Here is a 22,333-nt window from a genome sequence, read left to right on the forward strand (position 1 = left end):
TTCCGTGCTTTTAGCTTTTTCCTCTACTCTTTTGTAGAGAATATTATATTTTTATTAGCTTGTTTCCATTTTTTGTCTGTATTTCCCTTTTTTATTATATATCATAAAAAAGTTAGACGCTAACTTTTCCCGTTTATCATTTGGTATTGCTTATTTTTTATTTATTATCCTTTGTGTCCAGGATTTTTGTTCCACAATTATGTTTTCTATTCACATAAATAGTAATTATTTTTGTATTTTTTTTTTAAATATTATTAAGACCACGTCGTCTACAACAAATATTTATTTTATCTGGTTGATTATTCACAACGTTTGACACGTACGTAATCCTAGACATCGCTAAATTTAGTTACACAAAATTCTGTACATACATATAGGCAACACAAACAACAAATTGAAGAAAACAAATATTTTATTTTTAAGGTAAACCATAATATTGGACTTTTTAAATATGTTTTTTAAAAACTTTATCTAAATGTGTACACATTTATCATTCCCGTTGAGGGTCGCAGTTTTTATTTTATAAAAACATTACAATAATTGAAATGACCAAGTTTTGACACGTTTAAAAGCAATTTATTGTAATACATGAATAGTTTAGTTAATAGATTTTATTTTTGGATAATTTAGATGATATTGCTACCAAAAAAGCAAGTAACAACTATATTTGTTAACTATATATGAGTTATCTCTTATTTGCTCTGGCTCGTGATTCAACAATTCGCTTCGTCCAACGATTGACCATTCTTCATATTTGACCTGTCCAGTGCCATTTTAACATAGTAGTATATATGTTAATCAATACTACGTACCTATAAAATATTGGCATTGATAAAAAGATTACTACCATACACCGAAGAAATAGTTGGTGACTACCAATGTGTCGTCAGGCCTGGAAGATCGACAATTGATCAAATATTTACTATTAGACAAATACTTGAAAAGTATTAAGAGTATAATCAAGACGTACGTAAGACCTTTATAGATTTTAAACAGAATTGTAATTCAATTAATCGTCTAAAACTATAGAATGCTATGGTTGAATTGGGCATATCAAAAACACTATCTGCGGTATCGCCAGTGGCGGCTGGTGTGGTAAATTTTTGGGTAGGCCAAGCCAGCAAATTACATATAGCTATGTGTAATTAGTGGCGGATCCAGAGGTCACGGGGTCATGACCCCCCCCCCCCTTAAAAATATTTGAAAACCCACTTATCCTATCGGTGGTAAGATTAAAATGTATCAGAGAACCTTGTATCAGAGAAAAGTAATCACCCTCAAGATCCATGACTACCCAAAAAAAAAATTCTGTAGCCGCCAATGCGTGTACTACATATTTTTTTTTGTGTGAGTGGGAATCTTTTTTAGAATTGTACGATTTTTTTAAATTTATTTAGATAACCGTGCACTTGTTTGCAATTGTGTTGTTTGTTTAAAAATATATTACAATTATAGATTATGTTAAATATTTTTTTATCATAATTTAAAAGAAAATTTATATTACAATTCGATAATTACGTTACAAGTGACAACGATGGTCGGCGTAGGCCCGATCGTCTGGTGCCTAAACAGCGACACGACATATAAATCGTTGTCCGGCAAGCTGCTTAACTTCAAACGCTTTTTGTACGGGGATCTTATGTGAGCTGGGTCGGCCAGTTCCGATCGGGCCTATTAATGATATTTAAAATGCCTGAATACGATTCGATGCTTTCTGTGGTAATATAATAACATAGTTGTTTTAACGGACGCTAATGTATTGAGTGATTTAGTACATTTAAAAGTTATTTACATGCATTAACATAATTTTTGAAAATATGTTTTTCAATTTTAAAGCTCTTAAAATTATTGGGTAGGCCCGGCCTATCCTGCCTACCCCCAAAAGCCGCCACTGGGTATCGCGAATGTCTGTAACTCCTTTGTACAAGTTAGGATAGGAAAGAAAACATCAAATGCATAAATTCTGGACTGAGGCAGAGAGATCTTCTCTCCTCATTTTAAGTTACAATAGAGAAACAACAAGAGATCCTCTGCATCTCTTTTCCAAGCTGCCGTTAACAAAATTACTATAGCCAATTTGATAGACAACGCTCGATAATCGAGCTATGCACATGAAGAAGAAGAGTATTAAAGCAAATCTTCCTGTAGTACTGATGGACTTTCCATAAATTTTTTTTAAATCTCCCAAAAAATGTGTTGGAAGTCCTCGTCTCACTAATTAATGATTCCTTGGAAAAAGGTATATTTCCAGAGTGCCTAAAGACAGCCATTATTATTCCTCTTCATAAGGGTGGTGAAAAATCGAATGTCTGCAACTATAGACCGACTACCGGTCCTATCCAAAATCATTGAAAAACTTATAAACGTCCGACTGATGTCCTTTCTCGTTGAAAACAACATTTGATCACCAAGTGAGTCGGCTTTTTATTTAATAAATGTACCAGTGATGCTATGTTTTCTGTACTACATGAGGTCTATTAAGCACTAAACAATAATTTATACACTGCCACTGTTTTTTGTGACTATGCCAAAGCTTTTGATTATGTATATCATGACATTTTGATAAAAAAAAACTTAATTTTAAAAGAATTTGAGGTATTTCTTTGAATTGGTTCCAATCTTACTTAAGGAATAGGAAACAACTAGTTAGAGCAAATGATACTGACTCTAGCCACAAAAGCATTGTATGCTTTTGTGGCTACGAGTACCACAATGTTCAGTATTAGGTCGTCTGCGTTTCCTTATCGTTGTAAATCGAAACATTTTTCCTTTTGCTGATGATACCAGTAGGTATCACCTGGAGGAACTCACAAACATTGCAACTTTTCATGCAACTATAACTTCTCATCTACTTAAAATAAAAACTTGTTCCGACTTTAATTTACTCTCTTTTGGCGTGGATAAGACAGTAGCATTATCCTATAAAGGAGCTCTTCAATCCTTGCTTCTTAATGACAGCCAGATCAGTATAATTGATTTTGTAAAATGTCTTGGTTTTTTATAGACACCACCTTAAATGGTCACTTCATATCGATTTGTTCAGTAAGAAACTAGTCTCAACCTGCTATGCAATAAGATCTGTTTCGAAGCATCTTTCAAAATAACATGTTTTTCTTTGTTCGATATGATCTTCCTTTTTGGGATTCTAGTACCGCTGCCCAATCTGATGTTATTTTTAAATACAAAAACATCTGTATAAAAAGTATTTGCATAGTCATCATCAATTTTTTGACTTAGACATAATTCCGCGTTAGGCCTCTTTAGGTTTTTTTTACAGTACAATAAGCAGATAATCACAAAAATTCGTCATACATAGGATTCAGCGTTAGACAGGGCCCGGGTTACTTAGGTTTCACGGTATTTATTCGTACTTATCTACACCACTTAAGATTTTCAAGTTATCAGTTGTTTAAATCAAGTGAATAAAATTAAAACAATATAATTTTTTCGAAATAATCTTTAAAAATTTCAGGTTAATCATTAATATTTACATAATTTAAAAATATTTTTAATTTGAGACTAAAAAACAGTATATTTAAATGTGCATTAATTTTGATTAAAACGTTAAACAAAAACAACTAGGGTATTACCATAATTTTATGTAAATACACAATAACAGTACAATTAGCAAACAAATTGTGGTCATATTCAATATACGTTAATATTAATAAATATATAAAAACATTAAAAATAGATTAATACTTGTTCTACATAAAGTGGGATACTAATATGTTTTGACTGGAAGGGATAGGCATTCTTTAAATTAGTATTGAAAGAGGAAAATAATAGTTTTCTTTATAATTAAGTAAAAGAAAATTAAACATGTTTATTATTAATTTCAAGGTAGAATAATAATATATTATTGTGTTTAAACATATTACTCCATTTGCAAATATTTTACATTACCATTCAAATACGAATATGTAGACAATGAAATAACCAGAGATATGTAAGATACATATCTCTGGAAATAACATAACTGCCAATATAGGAAAATGTGCATTCTGAAATTAGGCAACCCTCTCACCAATTGTTTAAACAATCAAATTCATAGATGTAGCAAGTACAAAGTTCTTAATTATCTATTTAAATCACAATAATAAATACAAATATTAAATATCATAAAACAATAGAAAATGAAAAAACTTTTAATTGTTTTATTTAAAATAATAAATAGGTACTTCTGTAGCGCCCAAAACTATTTTTTTCGGTGTTCAAAAAATAACGATATGTACGAGTTATATATATATATATATATATATATATATATATATATATATATATATATATATATATATATATATATTATTGTGATATTCAAAGTCTTGGTGCGCCAAGCAATAATTAGCTAATTAATTTTTTTGATTAATTAAAATTATTTAAAAGATATGATTATGACTCTATCACAATTTTTTAATTCTTGTATCTCAGGGTTAAATTCGTGCTTCAATATCTATGCTATTACATGTGAAAGGTAAGGTCCAGAGAATACCGGAATAATAAAAAACACATATGATCTAACACTATATATTGAAATAAAAATAATGAAATAATTCACACTCAAAAGTTTTCAATAACAAATCTCATATAAGGATTCTCAAAATTTTGTTCTCCGTACGTGAACAATCAAAATTAATGGTACAAACAATATTAATTGAAATCTCAAAATCCCAAACTATTCTAACTCTCCTAATCAAAATATTTATATCCTTTCTAAATTAAGTGTAAAAATTGTGTTATCAATAAAAGAAAAAACTGCAGAAAACAAAATATCTCTCTCTGGTGATGAGTGGTCCAAATCCTTGTTCCTTGTGAGACTATATTATCTCCTCTCAACCGCTCCCTATGTAATCAGCAATCTTACACAGATTGTTGCAAGTATATCGTCCTTAATGATCTCCTTCAAAAGCACAAATCATTCAAATTATGATAGCCTTTCTCCTCTCGATAAACTGAATCTCTCGTTGGCCCGAGTGAAAAATGACTCTTGGAATATCTTCTCTTTACGATAAACTGAATCTCTCGTTGGCCTGAACAGTGACTCTTGGAATATAAGTAGAGAAATATGACTTACAATATTTTGCTGCTTCAGCTTCTGTCAGATACACTAACTCCACAAAAACTCACTAAACATTCAACACTACTGCTTGCTACATTTCAGGAACCGCCAGAGAACAATCACTGTTCCTCTTACAGATTTGGAAAACCAACTGAACTCTTTTCTCTCTCCTAAATCTAGCTACACTTTCATTCCTACATACCTTTCAATCTCCGCCAATCAAAACTCGTCACAATTCCCCCATTTTTTCATTTCGATAACAAACAAATTTTTACCTATAATTATAAGATTTCCTAAAACTTGTTTACAAATAATATTTTTCTATAATTCTTAAAAACTAACAAAAACCACTTTCTATAATCCCTTCTATTGTCTTTAATCACTGCATTAATGTATTTTGAAAAAACCCCGTTCAATTGTCTGTGGCTTTCACTTAAACTTATGCGGGTCACTCAAGTATAACAAAGAAATAAATGCAAAGCTTACACTTTGTTTAGTACAGGAAATCCAAGGATTTAATAACTTTCCTTCTCCGAAATGTTTGTTGGATATTATCCTACTTATCTGAATTATTTTAATGTTTTTGAACTTTGAAATATTTTTAAACAAACCAATATTTTTCTCGATTTTACATATCATAACAAATCCCCGCCATTTGATCTGCCGAAAACTCTTTGTTAAATTTTAAAATTGACAAAAGTTTTCTAGGATCAAATTATTTCACTATGTTATTAAAATCTATTCATGATATTGATAGATGTCGTGAATGTTAAAATACCCCGTATATTGCCTGTCTTTATACGGGATTAATTGAAATCTCAAAATTCCGAACTATTCTAACTCTCCTAATCAAAATATTTATATACTTTCTAAATTAAGTGTAAAATTGTGTTATCAATAAAAGAAAAAACTGCAGAAAACAAAATATCTCTCTCTGATGATGAGTGGTCCAAATCCTTGTTCCTTGTAGACTATATTATCTCCTCTCAACCGCTCCCTATGTAATCAGCAATCTTACACAGATTGTTGCAAGTATATCGTCCTTAATGATCTCCTTCAAAAGCACAAATCATTCAAATTATGATAGCCTTTCTCCTCTCGATAAACTGAATCTCTCGTTGGCCCGAGTGAAAAATGACTCTTGGAATATCTTCTCTTTACGATAAACTGAATCTCTCGTTGGCCTGAACAGTGACTCTTGGAATATAAGTAGAGAAATATGACTTACAATATTTTGCTGCTTCAGCTTCTGTCAGATACACTAACTCCACAAAAACTCACTAACATTCCACACTACTGCTTGCTACATTTCAGGAACCGCCAGAGAACAATCACTGTTCCTCTCACAGACTTGGAAACCAACTGATTCTATCTTTTCTCTCTCCTCAATCTCGCTAAACTTTTTCCTACATACTTATCCAACCTTTTTTAATCTCCGCCAATCAAAACTCGTCACAATTCCCCCATTTTTTCATTTCGATAACAAACAAATTTTTACCTATAATTATAAAATTTCCTAAAACTTATTTACAAATAATATTTTCTATAATTCTTAAAACTAACAAAAACCACTTTCTATAATCCCTTCTATTGTCTTTAATCACTGCATTAATGTATTTTGAAAAACCCCGTTCAATTGTCTGTGGCTTTCACTTAAACTTATGCGGGTCACTCAAGTATAACAAAGAAATAAATGCAAAGCTTACACTTTGTTTAGTACAGGAAATCCAAGGATTTAATAACTTTCCTTCTCCGAAATGTTTGTTGGATATTATCCTACTTATCTGAATTATTTTAATGTTTTTGAACTTTGAAATATTTTTAAACAAACCAATATTTTTTTTTTTTAAACAAACCAATATCATAACAATATATATATATATATATATATATATATATATATATATATATATAAATTAGCATATTGCCATGTTTAAAAAATTTTAAGTTTGAACTTTGGGATGGAGGGGGTGGTCCATTTTTCGACCAGCGCACGTCAAGGACAAAATACTCTATGCTTGAATCCTAGTCAAAATATCGACCACTTCTGTTTTTTTAAATAAGAACAAAAAGTAATGAACAAAAGTATTTATTTTTAAAAAACACAGTATATCAAACATTTTCTTATGTTTCATGAAACGGTGCATAGCATTCTAAACAGAGAGCCACTTCACATCTACGGCAAACAATTTGACTTCTTTTTGTTTTCTTTGCGGTGCTACAATATGCGCAACGTCGACATGTTCATTTTACTGGCAAGTGATCTCCCAAATTTGTTTCCTCTTCCACCTCTTCCTCCAATTTTTTCAATTTTTTTAATTGCTGTCGCAGCTGGGCCCCTTCTTTTTCGACTGTTATAGTCTGCAATTAGCTCATCAGCGAGAATTGTTCGAAATTTTAACTGTGAGATAGGTTTTTTTTGCAGGAACTGACTCTTTATATAAAATATAGGAATTCACAATGCAACAATCAACTAAATAATAGAATAGTTTTACCCACCATTTTTTTGATTTCCAAAAAATTAAATTTGTAGAGTGATATTGATCAAATTTGCCGACTCTTCCCATATATAAATTATATCCAGCAATAGCCTCTGAACAGCTGACTTCTTCTCGATGTCCTATTTTGTTTGTTCTTTTCACTTTTGTTATGACTCCTGGATTATGAATAAAACTTATTAAGTTTACTGATTTTTTTCCTCTATCTCTCCACTTTACTACCGATAGTTCCCCTGATTGCACAAAATCTGAATCCCCTACCTTCATCATCTTGTCTGTTTTCAGTATTGTTTTTGGATAATATTTTTTATAAATCCTGAAAGTTCCGCAACCAAAAGTGTTTCTCTCGAATAAACCTTTCAACAAATCAAATGAGGAAAAACAGTTGTCAAAATAAACACAGTATCCCTTATACCAGTAAGGCTCACTTACTTGTAAAACAACATTCTCTCAGGTGAGGCTTTGGCATTGTACCTTGTTTTCTTTGATAAGTCTGTAATGAAAGCATATATCCAGCCTTGGAACAAGCAAGAGCCCATACTTTTATTCCCCGTTTGATTGGTTTTTTCGGCATATATAGTTTTAGTATTGTTCTGCCCTTGAAAGCAACCATGCTTTCATCGACAGCTATATGTCGGTAAGGTGTAAATAACCTTTTAAAATTTTTGTTTACGTTATCGTTTAGAGGCCTAATTTTGTAAAGTTTATCAAAATTAGGCTCCCCTCTCTTAGGCATCGTTTCGTTATTGTTTATATGCAAGAATCATAAAATTTGCAAAAATCGCTTTTGGGATATAATATTAGCGATTCTATCAACTTTAAAGTTTTGATCAGACGATCAGTACATGCGTGAGCTCGATAATTTATGAATGCCCATTATTACAAGTATTTGCAAAAAAGCTTTTAGTTCCTCCAGCGTTAGGTCTAAAGTCTTTCCAGACTGGTTTGAATATAAATTGGACTGCTCCACAATCAACTCCCAAGTATCAAAACCAATCATTTTTTCGAAAATCTGAGACGGTGAATATTCAGAAATATTCGTTTTGGTTCCAGGTTTTTCAGTGAAATTATAATTCGAAAATATTGTGGGATTATGAAATTCTACTTGTTCTTAACCCCGTCTCTAGGGTAGGTAAAAAACTGAAAAATAATTGGGGTTTGCTTTGTAAAAAATTTTTGTAACGCCATCCGTTTTCAAGATACAGGGCGTTGAAGAAAAAAAAATTTACGCATTTTTTACGATTTTGCCGAAACTACTGACAACATTGTAATGAAATTGTATACGAATATGTTTTGGAAGCTGATACATCCCATGAATTTGTTTTTATATCTGATTCTCATAGAGGGCGCTAGTTACACGGATCGTACTAAGTATTAATCAATATAACTTTTTTAAGAGTATAATTATTAATCAAAATTTCAAGTAAACTTAAACATCATTCAATTTTACACGAAAAAGGTACTCTTGGTAAAACTCGATACTGTGTACCGTTTTCGGAATATTTTGATTTGAAAATTATGAAGTAATAATTGATGCTGGTATAAAATAGTTAGTAATTAAACAAAACTCACAAGAAGAAAATTAAATTAATGACAAAGAACTTAAAATAAAATTCAATTACAGTAAGTGTTCAAAATGCCCTCCGTTGTCGCGAATACACAAGTCTATTCTTTTTTCTAAAGATTCCATTAACCTTCTAAACGGTAGGGGATCAGCTCTGATGTCATTAAATTGACGTTGAATTCTTTCTTCCAATTCTTGGCGTGAATTTACCTCTGTAGCATAGACTTTTTCCTTAATATACGACCAAACTGCGTAGTCCAAAGGTTTATAATCGCATGACCGAGGAGGCCAATGAATCGGAGCTTCTGCACCTCTACCAATCCATCGATTCGAAAAATGATTACTCAACCAATTACGACACCTTCTATCAAAGTGTGGTGGAGCTCCATCGTGCATAAAAAATAAAGATCTTCGCTACTTTAGCGTTAAATCTTCTAATATCTCGAATAAGAAATTGTTTAAAAAATCAAGATACATATCACAATTTAAATTTCCAGGTAGAATATAATAACCTATTAATTTGTTACCTAAAGTTACTGCCCAAACATTAACTTTAAATGAGTGTTGGTAATGTGATACCCTTTTGACTCGTGGATTCTCATCACACCAGTAGTGTGCATTATGGGAGTTAAACATACTTTGTCGCGTAAAGGTGGCCTCGTCCGTAAAAAGAATGCATTTTAAAAAATTTGGATTGTGGGCTGTCCTTTGTTGCAATGTTTCACAAAAATCCACTCTAACCGGTAGATCATCTGGCAAGAGCTCTTGGACTTGTCTGTAATGATAAGGATGTAATTGCTGTTCTTTCAGTATCCGCCAAGTACTTGAAGAAGAAGTATTTGTTTGTCTTGCTATATTCCTTACTCTAACTGTTGGATCTTGATCAAGTAAATTTAAAATATTATTTTCTTTATTAATTGTTTTTGTTGTTCTTGGTCTACCAGAATTTATTTTATTTGGTCTCACATTCCCAGTTTCTCGACAACGTCGTTCAACGGGTCTAAATGTATTTTTACTTGGTAAGTTTTTTCTAGGAAACTTTTCTGCATAACGTGTCACAGCTGCACTAGAACATCCTAAACATTCGCCTGAGGTTAATAACATGTCAGTGTATTCAACATTTGAGTACATTTTGATTTGATTTTACAAATAACAAGGCTTCAAAACTCTAATTATTGTTGATTTATCGTCATAACAATCAATAAATGTCATATTTCCATGGCACACTTGGAGAAAATAGAGGTATACCTATTAGAACTTTATCATTACTACCAGCATAAATTATTACTTCATAATTTTCAAATCAAAATATTCCGAAAACGGTACACAGTATCGAGTTTTACCAAGAGTACCTTTTTCGTGTAAAATTAAATGATGTTTAAGTTTACTTGAAATTTTGATTAATAATTATACTCTTAAAAAAGTTATATTGACTAATACTTAGTACGATCCGTGTAACTAGCGCCCTCTATGAGAATCAGATATAAAAACAAATTCATGGGATGTATTAGCTTCCAAAACATATTCATATAAAATTTCATTACAATGTTGCCAGTAGTTTCGGCAAAATCGTAAAAATCGCGTAAAATTTTTGTTTCTTCAACGCCCTGTATCTTGAAAACGGATGGCGTTACAAAAATTTTTTACAAAGCAAACCCCAATTATTTTTCAGTTTTTTACCTACCCTAGAGACGGTGTTGCCTTTTTTTGAAACACCCTGTATACGGAGACGCCGGAATACGAAAAAAGACAATATTTAGGAGCAGAAAGCGAAAAAAGACTAAGCTTAAAAAGAATCAGGCATCAGTCAAAAAAGATTTGGTTGCAATCGGTAGAAAAGGTTATATTTCAACATCAAGCGAGTCAAGCACTGAAGTTTTTTGACAAGATTTTTCGTCAAACGAAGACGATTTTCAAGACTTGCAATCCATCTCTAAGAATGAAAATATTGGTGTGGGAAATTTTGTCTTGGTGAAATTTATTCTAGTTTCCAAGACAGAAATTTCTTATATGGGTCAAATCACGTCTTCCCTTTAATAAGGAGTACGTGATTAACTTTCTACGATGTATAATGTAACACAAATAGTTTTTTGTTTCCTACAGTTTTTGTTCCAACATTCCAGTAGTAGAAAAAAACACATTGCAGCTGTTTTGCCTTTCTCTTCTAATCATGCGACTGCAAGAACTACAAGTGTTAATTTTTCTGGCTTAAATTTAGGATTATAACTACAATACACAAGTTTAAGATGCTTTTTTTTGTTTTTCTTTTACTATTATAGTGTATTTTAATGGATATTTGTCAAAAGAAAATAAAAATTTAAAATCGTAAACCTATTCTTTAAACACAGCTTTTTAACTTTTACAAGACGTGTCTAATAAACTACAGTTTTATTTAAAAATACCAGTTTCTGATTAGTTTTTGGAGTTTACTTACGTTTGGTTTCTAAAGGTTAAAATGCCGAATGTGGACCACTTTCCCCTATACAAAATGCAAGACAACTGTTGTAAGTTGGAAGACAACAAGCAACTGGGAAGTATTAATTATTAGATAATTGATCTTCTTACTATCAATAACTTTATTAGATACCTAGATGTATTAAAAACATTTTCGTTTAAAAATTCAGCTTAAGGATTTTAAATACATACCAACGAAAATTATTACGAGTGAACACCCTATAGTAAGCAGTTCAAAGATTATCTTAATGTTTATTAAATAGAGAAAAAATTTCCCATTTGCGGGAATCTTTGTGTCATTATGACCTTATCACCAATTTCAAAACACTGCATAATATTAATCGATTCAAATAGATTTTATTTAACTGAAGTCCAATAAACATAAAACTATAGTTTTGCTATATTACAGATGTTAATGTAGGTGCTGATAGCAAAGATAAATAGTTCTATCTGCCTGAAGGAATTTAATCTATTCAGAAGTCACATGGCTGGCCTTGAAAATGAGAACGTGCAAACGATAAGTACGAAAATTCAAATAACTCGTGAAAACCCACCACCACAACGTACACACTATGATTCAACAAGAGTGCAACCAGTCGATATAGAATTACAATCTCACATCGATTTTGAACCAGTCAATAATCAGAACATCTGTGATAGTTTAGACGTGGAAGAAATGAGTGCAACAAAACAACAACAAAGTAAATTAGGGGGAGCCGATAAAGAGAAAAAGCCCAAAAAGGGACCTCGACCTCCGCCTCCCCCTGGATTAAAAGATGATCTAACAACAATTGCACACGTTAGTGTTGTGATTTTTGTAGGACTTATTTTATATTTATGTTTTGCACGGCCGTTTGAATTCTTCACGTGGCATCCTTTATTAATGTCTATAGGGGTAAGTTTTATTTTAATTATATATAATAAACAATTGTAAAGAATTCCTTTAATTCCATGCACATTGAAATTAAATATCTTTAAAATAAGTCTATCAATATCAAATTGATATTTATTAAAAGGTTAGATTGACGATTGACAGCACAACCGTTAGATTATTGTAAAAGAAGGAATGTCTACTAGCTCACCGTACGGATATATAATTATGTAAAATATATCAAAAATCATAAAAAATTTTTCTATTAGTGCTCACAAGAAATTATTGAAAAGTCATTTGAAAAGTCAATATATTATTCTTACATCATTTCTTTTCCAATCAAGGGATTTCAATCATATTTGTGATTTCTAATGTAGGGATCAAATAATATAAATATGTATTCTTCCACTTCTATTTTTGTTTTTTAAATTTTACAGAAGACAATCAAATATGAATAATTCAATAAAACCAAACCGTTAATTTTTTTTTGTAACCTAATACAAGTGTATTGACATGCTTATGTGATCCATTTTCCTACATATTTATTTTAATTTAGGCAATATAGTCATTAAAAAATTACATATACCTACCTCCTTTTTGTCCTCAACAAATAAAAAACGTAAAGCAAGACATTAAAAATAGTATTAAACGAACAAAGCCAGCGTATTAGATAAACTACTTAATGACTAGAAACAATCAGCTTCGTGATGAAGATTCACCATCATCAATGACATCAGTTTCTTGTACCGTTTGATCTGACAATAGAGAACTGTGATAAACAATATCTGCTCTTGGGACGTATTTATTGGCAACATACATGAACATTATCATATTTAAGGTCTTTAAGGGGTAAATAATGAATAAATAGTATAATTTTTTGCACAACAGGACATTCATTCGGACATTTTTGTATAATAAAATCACTATAAATAAGGAAAATACTTGTACTGCATTCCATTTACAGCTTGTGTTCAGCTGATATTCAAAAATTTTATACTTCGACAGTGTAAATTTGTCTTTTTATTTCTTGTTAATAGTTTTTTTTAGAAAAAAGATCTCAGGCCACCGAAAAAATTAAAAATCATCCTTTGAATTACAGGAATCACATTAAAGTGCTTTGGGCTACTCTTTGCAAAGTGCTTAATATATTCTAAAAATAGATAAATCCTCTCTCCTTTACGAACATGTTTTTCAACTACACCAAAGCATCGATCGCAAAGAAGGAAACTGTGCCAAGGTTCTGGAAGCCTGTGCGCAATTTTCTCAAAGCGGTCATTTCTTACCAGAATATAAAGATATTGAACTAAGCTGTAGCTTTTGTTCTGAGCGCCAAAATTATCTGAAAATAAGTACAAAATCTTTACTTTTTTGTCTAAAATGTTGAAATAATGATCTAAAAAGCTGACAGTTTGTTATGAGTTTTTTGCCAGTTATTTAATTCGTGACAAGCATCTTCGATTGAAATATGTGTTGCACCTCTTCAGATCATATAAATTTATTTCGTAGCTATAATGAATTATTTTTTTTATAATTATTTTCGTTGTAATTTGTCAAAATCATCAATATCTTTTTTAGATGCATTCTCTTTGTCAGAGCACTTTGTATTCTCTGTATCAGGAGGTAAAACTAAAAAGACTCGGCCAGGGTTTAGGTATTTAATTAATCCCATTTCCAAACAAGTGGTTTGGCTAGTAGTGTTATTTGTGAAATCTCTATCTTCGTCTGTGATATATTTCGGTAATTCGCGAATTCCTGATTCGACGTTAGAGATTATGTCATGAATGTCGAAATTTTTTTGCATTCAACTCCTTTAATACATATTTGAAAATAATAGTATATTACTTTATGAGGCGGAGAAGCATGACTTTTCTTGACGCGCCCGATATTTGCCCTCTATTACGCGCTCACTTCGTTCGGCGCGTAATAGAGGGCAAGTCAAGAAAAGTCGCTTCTTTGCCGAATAAAGTATACTATTTTTTCTTCAAACGTAGCAATTTTCAACCATAAACAGTACAATTGATACGCTATTTTTACTCGAAATTAACTGTGACAACTGTCAAAGTCGTCTAGATGTTAGAAATTAAAATAATTAGGTCGTCGGTGGGATTTGCGTCTCCCTTTTTACAGTTGTTTGACAGCTGTTTGCAATTATTAAAGACAGCTTATTGTTGTTGCAACCGCAAGCGCAAATTTAGTGCGAAAATGGAAATCCTAAACGAAATTGAGTCCGCGGCTAATGATGCAGTAGCACGTTTGGGGCCCTCCAAGTCCGATAAGAACGATAATGCTCAAAAAATTTTAAACCCTCATGATTCGCCAACATCGGGAATGATTGCTAAAAGTTGTTCTCGACCATCAGTATCATCAACAATTACCAATGCGTATCAAGAGTCGGGAACATTTTTGCACGGTTTCAATTTTGAAAATGCCTCATTAACTAATTGTACTTTTAATATTACTATAAATAAAAATGATGTTTAATTGTTGTTAATGACATTTGTATTGTTGCTTTGTGAGATGTTTCATATTGTTGCCATGACAACATTTTTCCCTCCGCCGTAAAGAAATGGGAAAAAAACTGCTGCCGGCGGAGACATCAAACTTTGACAGGATCAAGTTAGATAAGTAATGTCATCATTATTTGACGTTTGAAGAAAAAAATATATATTTTCATTAAAATATTGATATAATCCTTCATTTACTATACTCCTATTACAGGTCAAATGTTTATATACAGCAAACGATGCACCATATACCTATATACCTAATTCTTTTTCTCTTTCTGCTCTCTCTTACCTATAACATTAAATATGTAATGATTGTGCAGATTGACTCCCATATAAATTTGTAACGGCGAACGCGTGTATAGAAGTATAACTTCTACCGGCAGTCCCACTGGACTGCCACACCCGTTTTTTTCATATTATGAGGATATCATAGTCACTTCCATAGTTTTTGTAGTTACTCAGTTGATTTTGTTCTAGTCACTTCATTTTAACGAGATTCCTAACTGTACCTACCTATAATCAGTATCAGAAGTTTCGTATGTATTTATGCTAATTCTCTTTTATCACCACCATCATCATCTATAACCACTGACAGCCCATGGAGGGCCATGGTCGTCCTGGGGTTTATAGGCGCTTAAGTTTTACTTGGTGTGGAGGCCAGCCACACGCATAACTCCTCAAAAACTAGTTAATTTCTAGTTTGTCTTCTTGGAGGAAATCATTTCAGTGTTATATATATTTTGCTTCCTTTACTATAGTTTATAGGAAGATTCCCCGAGTCCTTTATCTTAAAATAATCTGCTATGAGGACGACGCAATATTATCTCTCAAAGTGAAGACGATTTACAACGTATGCTGCACCATTGTAATATAACCGTCAGAAACTTCAACATGTTAATTTCCTCAAAAAAATACAAAATGCATGGTTAAGGCGGCCATATAAAGCCAAAAGACCACGAGGAAGACCGCAAATGCGATGGAGCGACGATATTAAGAAATGAAAGGCAGAATTTACAAAACAGTCATCAGACCAATAATGACATACGCGGCAGAAACACGACCTGACACAGAGAGGACAAAAAGGATGTTAGAAATAGCAGAGATGAAAAAACTTAGAAAAATTGATGGCGAGACACTATAGGACAAAGCTAGAAGTACAGATATACGACGTAGATGCAATGTGGAGAACATCAAGAACTGGGTAAGAAATAGAAGAGTAGAATGGAACGATCATATAAACCGAATGACAACAAATACAGTAGTAAAGCAAGAGATGGTTCCCTAATAGGAAAACGATCAATAAGAAGACCACGAAAACTATGGAATGACAACTTACTGGAGGCACATTGAAAAACAGACAGAGTCATATCTACATAAAAAGAAGAAATAGAAGACTATAGTTGACCATGTTTTTCTTTCCTTTGCTTGTTTTTTCCATTCTCGTATTCCAAGTTCTTTTAAATCCTGATTAATACCATCAATCCATCTCCGATAGTCTTTGTCATACCATCCTTTCTGGTTAGATTCTTTGCCTTCCCCCAGTACTTCTTTTGCAGCTGTTTTAACTGCTTCTTTTAAAACCCTCGTAGTGTGCATTATGGGAGTTAAACATACTTTGTCGCGTAAAGGTGGCCTCGTCCGTAAAAAGAATGCATTTTAAAAAATTTGGATTGTGGGCTGTCCTTTGTTGCAATGTTTCACAAAATAATCTGCTATGAGGACGACGCAATATTATCTCTCAAAGTGAAGACGATTTACAACGTATGCTGCACCAATGTAATATAACCGTCAGAAACTTCAACATGTTAATTTCCTCAAAAAAATACAAAATGCATGGTTAAGGCGGCCATATAAAGCCAAAAGACCACGAGGAAGACCGCAAATGCGATGGAGCGACGATATTAAGAAATGAAAGGCAGAATTTACAAAACAGTCATCAGACCAATAATGACATACGCGGCAGAAACACGACCTGACACAGAGAGGACAAAAAGGATGTTAGAAATAGCAGAGATGAAAAAACTTAGAAAAATTGATGGCGAGACACTATAGGACAAAGCTAGAAGTACAGATATACGACGTAGATGCAATGTGGAGAACATCAAGAACTGGGTAAGAAATAGAAGAGTAGAATGGAACGATTATATAAACCGAATGACAACAAATACAGTAGTAAAGCAAGAGATGGTTCCCTAATAGGAAAACGATCAATAAGAAGACCACGAAAACTATGGAATGACAACTTACTGGAGGCACATTGAAAAACAGACAGAGTCATATCTACATAAAAAGAAGAAATAGAAGACTATAGTTGACCATGTTTTTCTTTCCTTTGCTTGTTTTTTCCATTCTCGTATTCCAAGTTCTTTTAAATCCTGATTAATACCATCAATCCATCTCCGATAGTCTTTGTCATACCATCCTTTCTGGTTAGATTCTTTGCCTTCCCCCAGTACTTCTTTTGCAGCTGTTTTAACTGCTTCTTTTAAAACCTTCCTTTTATCTTCGACGTTTCTGACCTTATTTTCATTTACTTTATTACATTGTTCAATTATGTTGTCTATTTTCGTTTTATATCTTGCTCTTTTTTATCATTAGATGCCAATATATTTGCCCTCCTGTAACTTCTCACATTTGAAATGTCTGAAGCATGTCTTGCTTCTATTGACGTGATCAATCTGAGAGAGCACTTTTAAACCTACTGGCTTGTAACAGGTTGACCACACACATTCCCGTCTATAAGGTTGTAGTTTCTCTGAGCTTGTAAATCTCAATTCAGTACTGCGTCAGTCATTATCATGCGCTAGCGGTCATAGAGTTGTGTAATCTCATGTACCAATTGATCATTGATGATTTTACTCACTCGAGTATCGAGTATGTCTGTGTAAATGCCACATCCGTTGATAGTATTTTAGTGTGATATTTATTATTTGAATATATGAATAGTAATATGAATTATTTTCCAGTTAACTTCTTTATAAGTACAATATTTCACATTGCTAGCTGTACTTTTCCAATAATGTGTCGAAAAACCTTTATAATTCTTTATTTATTAGACTACTTCTCTATAATAATACTTTCAATATATAAATTTTTTTAATTACTGTCACGGTTGGTTGACTGACTACACATACTTTCGGTTTTGTCGTAAGTCAAATTTAGTAGAATAGCCTTGGAATTTTTTATTTACCAATAAAAGAAAAGTGAGTAATTTAAACTACGTCATAATGTTGGCATTGGGAAATTTTGAAAACTTTCTGTTTTTGTTTTAGTGGTAATTACTAAATATTTATTTAAATATTTTAAGTAAAGTAGGTATTTAATATGAAAATACCAAAAATTGTTTAGTTCTACCAATTTTATTCCAATAATTATAAATGCTCCTTCAAAATTATCGCACTTCAAATATTGACATTATTATAATACAAAAAATTCTAATAATTTAATTTTATCTGTCTCATTCATATTGACAATTCGTACACACAGTGTGTTAATTTTAAAACTTACAATGGGCTATATCTCACGAACAAAAGCTGATATCGAAAAATGCTTGAAACCGTTTTTAGGAAAGTAAGGGGGAACTAAAATGACATAAAAGAGAACTCACCCCCATCAACCCCCTAGGCCCCACCCACTACAACCAAAAAAGTTTAAATTACAAACCCCTACTTGTGATACATCATTGAAAAGACTGTAAAAATTCTATCCAATGGTATAAATAATAATTATACAGGAAGACCCAATAATTGTGAAACTTTGGCTTAAATAGAAAATTAAATGAGGTTTTTGTTGATGACCCTGTAGAATTATTGTTTAATAATTATACAGAGTGTTAATATCAGCCGGCTTACTATGACTTTTGTATTTGTACTGCTGTCTCCCGGACTATTATTTTTAACGATAAGTGCCCGTCGGAATTTTTTTTTGTTAAATAAAATCTTAATTTGCCGTTTTTGCAAAACAAGTTGAAAACATCTGTTTTTTGGGTTCTGTAGATTCAATAACTTTTGGTTTATTTGAGAATTTTAAATGTCATTAATTTTCATCATTTGCATGATGGGTACTGTCATTCAGCTGTAATTGTCACGATGGTATACAGTATACCTGAACACGTAGAGATCATTTTCATATTTGCCTCCCAGAACCAGTGCTATTTACGAACAGCTCAAATATTTCAAGAAAGGCATTCGGACAAAAATGTAAGTCAAGTATACGTCCGCGATTTAGTTGAAAAGTTTAGAGAAACGGGATCAGTGCAAAGTAAAAAGGGATGCCTCAAGATTACTTAATGCAGCATACCAAATTGAGGTCCTTGTAAACTTTGCAATAGAGCCTACTGCATCAACACGTCAAGTATCTGCAATGACAGGACTTTCACATGAGTCGGTTAGAAAGATGTTGAAATTGCATAAGTTTCGCCCGTACAAAACACAAACTGTTCAAGAACTAGGCGTAATGTAAATAAACAAAACTGTCGGTACTGAAGTGATGCGAACCCGCTTCGATTCAGAGAAGGTCACATTCAATATCCTGAAAAACTTAATGTTTGGGCAGGAATATTAGGCGATCCTATAATTGGCCCCTTGTTCATACCAGACAATTTAAGTGGCGACATTTATCTCGATATGCTGAAAAAGACCATCGAACCTTTAATTGTGCATGAATTAGAGAACCAAAGGGACGATCAAGGCAACCTAGCTCTAGACGAAGATTTGCTGCACTTCCAACTAGATGGAGCACTATTGCGGAGTGATATATGGAGACGGTTGGATATATGGAGTGATATATGGAGACGGTTGGATACTAATTATCCGAACAAATGGATTGGAAGGAGAGGTCCTATTGAGTGGCCACCGAGGTCACCAGACTTACCGGCACCTGACTTTTTTCTGTGGGCCTACCTCAAGTCAGTTGTTTATAAAATTCAACCTGCGTCACTTGGGGAATTGCGAGAAAGAATTACGCAAGCATGTCATGCTATTACTAGAACAACATTTGCCAAAGTTCGTGCAGAATTTGAAAATAGGGTGGGTTATTGTTTACAAAACAACAGAACCCACTTTAAACAATTGTTGAATTGACATTTTTAACACTTTTGTAGTTCAACGAAAACCTCATTAAATGTTCCATTTAGCCAAAGTTTCACAATTATTGCTCCACCCTGTATAATTAATATTTATACAATTAAATAGCATTTTTTATATTCTTTTCAATGATGTATAATAAATAAGGGTTTGCAATTTAAACTTTTTTGGTTGTGGTGGGTGGGGCCTAGGAGGTTGATGAGGATGAGTTCCCTTTCATGTCATTTTAGTTCCCCTTACTATCCTAGAAGCGGTTTCAAGCATTTTTCGATATCAGCTTTTATTCGTGAGATATAGCCAATTGTAAGTTTTAAAATTCACAAACTGTATATACCTATACATTTTAAAGTAGATGACTTTACTAGCAATTACAAAAGCCAGAATTGAAAGACTAGAAAATGAAGAAAAATCCAAAAATGTAATAATCCAAAGGCTACCGATAGATTTAAGTGATCCAAAGATCTCGAAAGAAGGTATGGAAAACTTCACAGAAAAAGAGTTAGGGACAATCTGTTTCTTTCAGGATTATACTTAAATTTTTCCACTGAAAATGTTTCCCAGGCGTTTTTTCATATCTGAAATCTACAAATTCTTTATTTTTAATACAAAATTGATGTGCACTTATTCTAACATTTAATGGTATTGATGTTTCAGCTAGTTTATTCACAAAGGATTGTATTTATGAATACTTGCATGCTATTATATCATTCTGTATACTGTTTTTTAATTAATATTGTGAACGGTGTTTTGCCGGTCACTGTATAATATAAACAGAATGTTTTATAGTTATTTTACTTCTTTTTTTGTTTCAGTGGATGCTTATGATGATAGAAGGCGTCCTCTTCATATCCAAAGAAAACCCAATAGGAAGAAGACTGAACTTAGGCCGCCTTTTAAAAGTTCGTTTCCATTGGATAGCTTTAACAATTAGTTCTATTTTAGTTACGATCGGTTTTATAATAGTAGTTATAAACAAAAACAACAAAGGCAAGGAACATTTTAAATCCTTACATGCGATTTTCGGTCTCATAGGTTTATTAGGATGTATACCTGCCTTAATAAACGGTACTGTAGCCTTGTTCGATGTCGAACTGAAGCGCTACATTAAGCCGGCTTTAAATACAGCTATACACGTCGCCAGTGGCAGCGTAGTGGTCATTTTTGGAGGATTGTCCCTAATTTTGAGCGTTTATACGAATTGGTTTAAGAAAAACTCAGATAATAATAAATATTTATTTCTGATAGGTTTAATTACTTCTATTTATATATTAGGTTGGGTCGTACAAAGACCTATGCGAAAAACATTGAGGAAGTTTTTTAAATTTGAAAATATATGATAATTTAACTCTAAAGTATTACATGGAAATTGCCCAAACTGAAACAATGATACTCTGTTCCTATTGTACAAATAAATATTTTTTTTACTTAAATTGCGTTTTTATTGAATATTTCACATAAGTACCTTTTTCCCTTCCAACAAAAGGGTGTACATTTGTATTGTACTGTAGTAATATTAAAAGCAATTCTATATAAACTCATGGACAAAAATATCGAATATTTTGGAATTATCAAATTTTTAAATTGCGTTAGGCTTTCACGGCCATCGTCTAACTTATTAAACTGTTTATTCGGGCTGTTGGGCCGTTGTCTTCTGTTGAGATTTGTTCTCGACGTTTCGCCAACACTAGGGGTTGGCATCTTCTGGAGATGTTGATGCTTCGCTTGTAAGCAGAAACTGACGACGCGTTGTACTACGGAGGCAATATTTATAATTCCCACTCGCCTCCCCTCCACTGGTTTCGGCTTGAGGGGGCGTGTCGTTGTTTATAGTAGCTTTTCTATCTCCGTGTTTGGCGGGAAGGGCGTTTGTGGATTTTAATACTGGTATCCATGTTTTGTTGATTTTTAGTCCTTCTTCTATCCTATTGAAATTGTTTGGGTGCTTGTATATTTCCACCGCTTCCCGATATAACCGTGGGTAGTATTGTGAAGTTTTGTCCAGCATCTGTGTTTCTTCAAATAGTATTCGATGTTCTCCGCTTCCCAAAGCGTGTTCGGCAACGGCAGATTTGTCGATATGTCCTAAACGACAATGGCTTTTATGTTCATTTATCCTGGTGTTGGTGTGTCTTTTTGTGGTTCCCACATATACCATTCCACATGTGCATGGTATTCGGTATACTCCGGCCGTTGCTAATGGGTCGCGTTTGTCTTTTACCGATCTTAAACAATCCTTGATCTTCTTTGTAGGTCTGAAGATGGTCTTTATGTTGGCTTTCTTGAGTATTCGCCCAAT

At 32.6% G+C, this 22,333-nt stretch overlaps 1 protein-coding gene across 1 annotated transcript; it reads left to right on the plus strand.

Moving 5' to 3' along the window:
- Window positions 1–11,908: 11,908 nt before the first annotated feature.
- LOC140449222 (transmembrane reductase CYB561D2-like) lies at window positions 11,909–21,467 on the plus strand. Its single transcript, XM_072542403.1, has 2 exons — window positions 11,909–12,470; window positions 20,850–21,467. The coding sequence occupies exons 1-2, from the start codon at window positions 12,060–12,062 to the stop codon at window positions 21,372–21,374; spliced, it is 936 nt and encodes a 311-aa protein (XP_072398504.1). The 5' UTR covers window positions 11,909–12,059; the 3' UTR covers window positions 21,375–21,467.
- Window positions 21,468–22,333: the final 866 nt, after the last annotated feature.

The sequence above is a fragment of the Diabrotica undecimpunctata genome, chromosome 8, assembly GCF_040954645.1.
Source record: "Diabrotica undecimpunctata isolate CICGRU chromosome 8, icDiaUnde3, whole genome shotgun sequence".
Taxonomy (NCBI): domain Eukaryota; kingdom Metazoa; phylum Arthropoda; class Insecta; order Coleoptera; family Chrysomelidae; genus Diabrotica; species Diabrotica undecimpunctata.